This window comes from Triticum urartu, chromosome 1A (genome assembly GCF_056163025.1).
Source record: "Triticum urartu cultivar PI428250 chromosome 1A, HENAU_Tu73, whole genome shotgun sequence".
Classification (NCBI taxonomy): Eukaryota; Viridiplantae; Streptophyta; class Magnoliopsida; order Poales; family Poaceae; genus Triticum; species Triticum urartu.
This window is the reverse complement of record NC_141873.1, coordinates 310,244,893-310,253,259: the sequence shown is the minus strand read 5'-3', so window position 1 is coordinate 310,253,259 and position 8,367 is coordinate 310,244,893. Positions and strand designations below refer to the sequence as shown.

Genomic DNA, 8,367 nt, shown 5'->3' with positions numbered 1-8,367 from the left:
ACTAAGCACCTCTCCCATTACAAGAAGAACCAATCTAGTTGGCCAAACCAAACCGATAATTCGAAAAAAAATACAAAGATATAATCAAATCATGCATATAAGAATTCAGAGAAGATTCAGATAATATTCATAGATAAACTGATCATAAATTCACAATTAATCAGATCTCAACAAACACACTGCAAAAAAATATTACATCGGATAGATCTCCAAGAATATCGAGAAGAACATGGTATTGAGGATGAAAGAGAGAGAAGAAGTCATCTAGCTACTAGCTATGGACCCGTAGGTCTGTGGTAAACTATAATTTAAAAATGTTTGTATTTTCAAAAAAATTACAATTTTTTTTGTGTTTTTCAAAAATGTTTGGAATTTAATATTTTGTTCTTATTTTTCAAATTTTTGCCTGTGTTTCCAAAATTTGTTTAAAAAAGTTCACATTCTTAAAAAAAATATGTTTTCTTTTCAAATTTGTACGAATATCTTCAAAAATAAAAAAATGTTCATAATATTCGAAAATTATTCAGAAAATTTATAAATATTAAGTTTTTTTAATATTCGTGTTTCAATAATGTTCAATTTTTTCAAAAGTTTGTTCGCAAATACTCTCCCTGTCCGGAAATACTTGTCGGAGAAATGGATGTATACATCTATGTGAGCGACAAGTAATATGGATCGGAGGGAGTATTAACAAACGACTGCGTTTTAGAAAGAAACGCAATAGTATGTTTTTTTTTCATCGAAACGCAATAGTATGTGGTGCTGCAGTACGCGTGAAAAAAGAACCCGCAAAAAAAACTACGCTTGAAAAGAAGCGCCACAGTACGTATTGCTAAAGTAGTACGTTTTTTCCTGAGAAAATAGTGGTAAAGTACGTGTGAAAAAATACCGCTACAGCCCGCGTCGTTTGAAGAATGGGCTGGCCCAGTCGGGTCGCCCTATGTGCGTCCCGCTGCTCCTGGACGCATTGACCGGCACATAGGGACCTCTCTTTCTGCCATGGCGATTTATAATAAGTTATAGGTCTTCCTCCCAATTCCCCTTCTTTCGACTGCCAAAGTGCCGAGCGCCGCCGTCCGCCGGTCCGCCGCACCGTCCTCTAGCCGCCGCCCGCCGGCCTCCGCCGGCTGGTTGTTGCAAGCGCTGCACGCAGTCATTGCTGGCTGCTGGCCCTTCTCGTGCTGCCGGCTATTCTGTGAACTGCTGCCGAAGCCTGAAGAACCGGAGGTCGAAGGAGCAAGCAACTAGTAAGGTATGCATCCGTCGGTCAAGTATCATACGGCGATTCTATATACATTCACTGCTAGTCTGCTACTACTACTCCGCTCCTGTCTAGCACTGAACAAACATGTACAATAAATAAATAAATAAATAAATAAAGGAGACACTAATCCCTTATATTATCTTCAGTTTTTGTATTATATGCTTACTTCACAACAATCACTAGCAAATTAAGATACCCAATGGTGATTCAGAGAAGATTATCTGCAGTTTTTGCCAGTTGCCACTGGATTGCTACTTTGCTAGTTTACTTCACAAAATGATATGTTTAGTGCAGTCATCCATGTCTGATTCAGAGAAGTAATGAAGATTTTTTGTTTTTTGTTTCACGTAAAATAAGTAATGATGATATAATTGCCAATTTCAAAGCTAAGAAGTCTAGAAGAGCATATCTGTGGTTATTGGTTATATTTAGTCTTCTTTTGGTCATTCCGGTGTATTCTAGTGATGTGGAGCACTAGATACTGGTACTTGGACAACAATACGCATGTATTAGTGTAACCATGTATATTTTGTTTCACTTTATGTTGTGAATTTCCATGCATATTTTGCCTTCAGTTTGAAATCAGCCCCCTCTTGGTTGCTGTCACGCCCCGCCACTGCTACCTGTCCAAATCCATCGCCAAGCCACCGGCGTCTCCGATGGAGTCATTTCCGCCGCATCGGCTTCCTCCACTGCCCGGGAATCCCTCCTCTGCTCCGCCGCCACCGCTTCTACATCAGCAGGCTGGGTCTGCTCCGGCGCCGGCAACGCTCCTGGTGCGGCACCTCCCAGAGGCCATCACACAGGAGATGCTCTTCGGACTCTTCTCCCACTATGGCGCCACATCCGTTCGCCTCTGCGGTGGAAAGTACTTTCCTCCTCCCTGTCCGCTCCTGCTTTCTTTGGTGTTTTACATGTTTACTGTGTTTGATAACTTGTGATTTAGCTAGCAGAGTTCCTTATGTATACTATTTCAAAAGAAGTTCTTTAGGTATACTGAGATTTGTCTGCTCGCCTAGGTAATACATGTGGTATATTTTTTACTGAAACTATTTTCACCGTTACAGGCTGCGGAACTGTGCATTTGTGGATTTTAGGGACGAGATGGCGGCCAATCAGGCGCAGTCTGTGTTGAACAGGTTCCTTTCCTCAAGTACACGCTCTGCTTGATTAGTTGTACATTTTCTTTGTTCGAACTAGCTGCGGAATATGATTTTTTTTGTGATCTTAATTTTGTGAATTTCTTTCCTTCATTTTTTTTTGCTAAGGGCTGGTTTTGGCAGGTTCAGGATCCTTGGGAAAGTACTGATAGTTGAGAGAGCAAACCAGCCAAATGCCAAGAATGTGAACGAGAAGCATCAGGAGGAATTAGCTCATGGGATGCCTCAAGTGCCAAGTACGAATTCCCAGAATCAAGAGAATCCTACATCAACTGCCGAACCGATCGCTTCTAGGCTTGGTGTGGACTATTCATTTCCTCCTCATCTTGAGTATGTTATCGCCATCGTCGTTGTTTCACTCATTATCTTCCAACATCTTCCTTTTCTTATGAGTTATGATCACTTAAGCCATTTCATATAGGTAATTGATATGTTATGTGTTATTAGAATGAAGCGAAGTAACTAAAGATGCGAGCTGCTATCTGCAACTTCACCTTTGTATTTGTAGTACTCTTTTGTTCTAAAATACAAGGGACCCACCAAGAGCTAGACCGATATTATTTTAGTTCTGTGACACAAAATTAATATCGTTGAATTCCTAAATGATATCTCTTTCATGTCACATAACCGACATTTTATTGGTCTAATTGTTGGCCAAATTTCTTTTGGAATGTGTGGGCACCTTATATAAAAATGCCTGGTATTAAAGGTATTTTGTAAAAATTAGTCTCCGTGTTCTTTGAATGGATCTCTTAATTGTTGAGAGGGTTGCCCAAACGCGATATATAAGGCATACCCAGTAAAGCTTACAAGTAAACCAGATATGGAGATGGCGACCAAAGTTGCTGTTTCCATTTGTATAGCTCGACAAGGGTAAGATGACCTGGTCTTATTCTATTTTGAGGGAATCCTGGTCTATTCTATTACCAGCAGGGATTACATAAGTACATTGTGTTGTTCAAAGAAAAAAGTAGTGGTTGTATCTCTAATTTAAAAGTTGTCTTCTTTGTTCCCGTTTCAACAAAATGCTTGTCTGTATGAGAAGTTAGTAGCTCAATTTACCACTACTGGATTTATGACCCGTCTAAAGGCCTGTGAGTTATCAATGCAAGCGTTTATTGCCACTTCCGAACTTTGAAGTCCTATATCCTGACCAAGATGCAATTCTGACTTCTGAGACTCCATACTCCATACTTCTGAAATGTTTCATAGTTTTCCAACGAGGTCAACCAATTCTTTTCTGCAGAAGTTCTTTCTGTTATCCATGTTAGCAGTCCTAATCCACCATCTTACTTGAGAAATGTGATTAACTCTTTATTTATTTTTAGGTATGCATATCCACCACCAGATGGAAACATATTGACAAATATTGTCAACTCTCTCATTGCCGTTCCCCGATTTTACACTCAGGTTTATTAGAATTTCAACCTCGTGAACTACTGTTACAGTTCACAAGGTATTATTTTGTGCATTTAGCATGAGCAAATGTATTTGGATTGATGTATTTCTGTAACAGGTGTTGCATTTGATGAACAAGATGAACCTTCCAGCTCCATTTCGGACGGGATTGCCTACTCCACCTCTACCATCACAAGTGCCTGCTCCTCCTCCCCCTCCACCACCGCAGCCTTCTATGGCAGAGAAACTTCATTTGGCTGATTTGTCTAGTGATGAGTCTGAGATGGAGTCTTCTGATGTTCGTACCAATTCTTGCGTTTCTATCTTTTAGTTTGTAGTATCTTCGCCAAAAGTTTATGTGTGCTTTATATATAGGAAGATGTTGATACAAGGAAAGTCAAGCGCGCAAAGCATGAAGCTATTGTTGGTCCTGCAGTTGATAGAAGTGTCGCCCATGAATCGGTCGGGGTGAAACCAACTGCATTAGTTCCCAATGAGCTTCAAGTAATAAAAAAGAAAAATCCAATACTGCAGGTGAAGCATTCTTTCTCAGAACTCAAAAGTTTTATTTACTTATTCATTCTCAAGTGCAATGGTTCTGTGCAGATAAAACTTGTCCCTAAGGCTGCTTATAAGGAACTTGCTGATCGGAGTACTATCGACAAGGGATTGGCCTCTAGAGATGAACAACTTGAAGAGAAACATTTTGCTACGCCTCTGGAAATAGAGAAAGAGAAATTACCGACAGAGGAGATTTTGTCCCTTCCCATGTTCAAGGTAGATGAATTCAGTATTTTATGCCATTTGCACAAACATCATCTATGGGTTTCAACTCTAGCCTACCTCAACTTGTTTGTGACTGAAAGGCTTTGTTGTTGTTGTTGCACAAACATCGTGAGTACTGGTCAGCCTGAACATCTCGATGATGTACAGTTTTAGTGATATTTCTTTTTAACTAAAAGATGATTATTACCAATACACAGTGTATGTATCATCATCTGTTCACTTAATTTCGTTCTTTTTATCTTGATGATGAGATGCTAATAATTGGAAGCATGGTTCCTATTAGCAGATTTTAAATGTGGTTTCATAAGCTGGTGCTGCTGGTTGTTATGTGGTTGGGTCTATTATGTCACTATGACACAATGATCAACTGATGGGCATTAGTTTTTTTCATAAACTTGTATTTGTTTTTTTCTTGCTATTCATCAAAATGAACATCATTATCCGCTTTTTTAACGAAAAACTATGGGAAAATGCTGATTTTTCGCAATTCAAGACTTACAAAATGTCCCTTCTGTTTATTGAAATAACATACAGTTCAATTATGGTTTGATGCCTCACTGACACATGCTTGTGTCTGTTTTGCAGAATTACACGCCAGGGAATCCTGCCAGTGTATTATATATTAAGAACTTGGCAAAAGATGTTGTTCATGATGACTTCTACTATGTCTTTGGTATGACCGAGGGAGACTGAATACTGTGTTTCTTAGAATGTTGATTCTGCACATCTTAGTGCCTTTTCATTTCCTCACCTTGTTTCAAACTGCTCTTAACAGGATCTGTGTTTGAAAGCTTGGATGCTGCAAGGTCTGGTTTAAGTATCAAGTTAATGCAGGTTAGATGTGTACATATCTTATGATTATGATTAAAAAAAAGGAACCTATTCATAAATCAATATCCAAATGATGTTCCTTGCTCCTGCATCTGTGGATCATGGTGAAAATTATCGAGCAAGCTGACGTTTGTTTTTGGACAACATTAAAAAATCTGCCACCATTTTGTTTTATTTTGCTAGCACATTCTTCTGTTTCTGAAATATTCTGATCTTGCTCCAGGAAGGTCGAATGCGGGGCCAAGCTTTTGTGACATTTCCATCTGTCGAACTTGCTCAACGTGCACTGGTTAGTGACTCCGATTTTACCCATTAGTTTGTAATATGACAAAATAAAGCTAATTTACTAAAATTATGGTAGAAATCCCATCTGGATACTCAGATCAAAAGCTGCTCACTGTGCCCAGCACTAACAAACTTTGTCTGAAGTAGCAAAGTTATAAGACCAAAAAGGAAAAACATTGAATGCCATTTGTTGTCAGGAAATAAGTTCCAATTGGAGTTTCTTTTAATTCCTTATTATTCAGTCCTTGAGAGCCAGAAGTGCTAAAGAATGGCGCGGTTTCTGATTTTGCAGAATTTAGCGCATGGTTATGCGTTCAAGGGCAAGCCGATGATCATTCAGTTTGGTAGAAGCCCTGCTGCTACCAAAACTTCTTCCTAGGAGGTTGCATTCTTTCCGACTCTGATGTGCTGTGAAGCTGTTGGAGTTGGCAACCAAGATTCTCATTTTTACCTGTGCTGGTGCCGTTGTTGCTGTTAAATTCCAAGTCGCTCTTACAGTGTTGCTAGAACTTTAGGTAAGCAACGACGTCGGTTAATTTGACCCGCTTACGTCTATCTAACGTACTGCATCTCTCCATGAGAACAAATTCTGTAACTATTCTACGCTATATATGCACACTGCCCTGAATGGTGTTGGACTGTAAGACAGCTAGGCATGTCGTGTGGAAGAAACAGCTGTATCTACTATCTTGTGCTTCTCTTCTCCAGATTCTGAATTCGGGGTAATGTACTTCCTCTGTCCGGAATTACTTATGTCGCACCTGAGTGGTAGTAGCTGTGGCTGCAAAGGTCTGCATGTTGTGCTGACCGCCGTGCGCCCACGTCCATTTGAGGTGGAGGGTGAGTTTTTAGGGGCAGTCGTGTGTGCCACGGCTTGGAGCGCACTTCAACTTCTCTGAATTGAACAAGCTTTTGTGTTGATCTCGTCGGAACCAAATGTGCTCAACATTCAGCTAACCTAGCACTTATCCAGCTTCTTTTCCACTCAGTTGCCTTGTGCAGTGTTCACAACCCTTCACGACACCTCGTGAGTTCGGTGGTGGTCCTTGTCATTGTACTTTTTTTTATGTACACTTGGTTTGTGTTTTTTGTTGGTGGATTTGCCATGGCCGCCGCCATTGTGTGGTTTTCTTGCATCAAGGCCTCTCACAAATTGCTCTACAAATCCTCTCCCTATACATGATGACACTTCTCCACTCGGATGCAAAGGATCAACTATCGATCAATGTGTACCAAATGAGTAAGATGATGTTGAATTGTTGATAAATGTTCCCACACCTATGAACCTGCAAAAGGCTAATATGTTGAGCTTGGAGGCTTAGTGGACCAAAACAAAGCAATAAGTGGATCAAGATATTAAAATAATTAGGCCAGATCCAAATGAACTCAAAGCAATGCAAGATGACCTCAAATGTAAGAGGAAACAAAAGAGGCTCACGCTCAAAGATAATGGGTTAACCAAAGGAATGATCATACAAGATTTGCCTATCAAATACTAAGATCATGTGGCACAAACTCAAGGAGATACGCTAGCTTGATTGCATGTAGAGGGTAACAACTTCGTAAACTTGGCACCACTCTAACGACTCATAAACTTGACGTTTCACTATATGAAGTATTATTGGCACTTGTATCTCCTTTTATTAGCTTTCTTTCTTTCTTACTTACTTTTGGAACTTTTCTTACTTCTCATTTTCTTTATGCCAATATACAAGTGAGGCACAAAATAGATATCAAATTACTCTTACTATGCAGATACTCAAGATAGCAATGATGTATATGACGAAGATGTCACTACGGTGGTCAAGTGTACAATGCCCGACAATACTCAAATAACTAATCTCAATAGGATCAAGGGTATCACCAAAGGTAGAATGACTCACAAAGTTAATGACAAGGAAGGCAAGCGTTTGACATAATGGATACCTTCATCGACACAATACATTAGTCGAGGTAGGACATAACCAGCCTTGCTCCCGGCTGTGGTGTCAAAGGATGAAGTGATTGTCGTTGTAGGAGAGCTTGGTGGACCGTGGAGTCGGTGTAGAGGTACAATGTCCTTGGCTAGGAACTTTGAAGCAGGAAACTGGCAAAGAAGCACGCTTTCAAATTGTCATGGATGAAGGCTTTAGGCAAAGATGCCAAAGTGTCGATGTTCTCTCAAACAAATGAAGTGGTAACCAATGTGACGATCAAGAGCACGTCGATAGCTTCGAAACGAGCCCAAGAACACCAAAATTGGAGTCTGGAATCAAAACTTACAACCAAAAAGGATGTGGATGCTGAAATTTCATGCGTGCCATGCCAATGTCCGGTGTCCAGAAATTCCGGGTTTGCATAGAAGTGTCGGTTAAACCCAAAATTATGGATATGAGTTCGGGGGCGGGAAAACTTGATTTCCAGCTCGAATTGAAGGGGGGAAAGGGGAAATTGGTCAACTAGTTTTGCAAGAGATTCATGGATCAAACCAACTAGTTCGCATGAAATCCAAAAAATAACCAAAAAACTGGGTATCACTATTTTTGGTGAGTATTTTTCAATTTGGCAAGAACAAACAAACAAGAGGCTAGAAAGATGAGGGGAATGGGCTCCAAATCCTGGCAACCTTGCTCATGACATCAAATGATATGAGGCAAAGCATGA

At 40.1% G+C, this 8,367-nt stretch overlaps 1 protein-coding gene across 2 annotated transcripts; it reads left to right on the top strand.

The window, feature by feature from the left end:
* The first annotated feature begins 954 nt into the window (after positions 1-954).
* On the top strand, positions 955-6,411 carry LOC125508052 (U11/U12 small nuclear ribonucleoprotein 65 kDa protein). 2 transcript variants are annotated; one of them, XM_048672623.2, is made up of 12 exons: positions 955-1,252; positions 1,840-2,132; positions 2,332-2,403; positions 2,554-2,754; positions 3,753-3,834; positions 3,941-4,120; positions 4,198-4,356; positions 4,429-4,599; positions 5,194-5,281; positions 5,384-5,442; positions 5,663-5,728; positions 6,017-6,411. In XM_048672623.2, the coding sequence occupies exons 2-12, from the start codon at positions 1,924-1,926 to the stop codon at positions 6,101-6,103; spliced, it is 1,374 nt and encodes a 457-aa protein (XP_048528580.2). In that variant the 5' UTR covers positions 955-1,252; positions 1,840-1,923; the 3' UTR covers positions 6,104-6,411. The 2 variants fall into 2 exon arrangements, with proteins under 2 accessions (XP_048528580.2, XP_048528575.2); XM_048672618.2 differs by having other exon boundaries at positions 957-1,252; positions 2,548-2,754.
* The last annotated feature ends 1,956 nt before the right edge of the window (positions 6,412-8,367 follow it).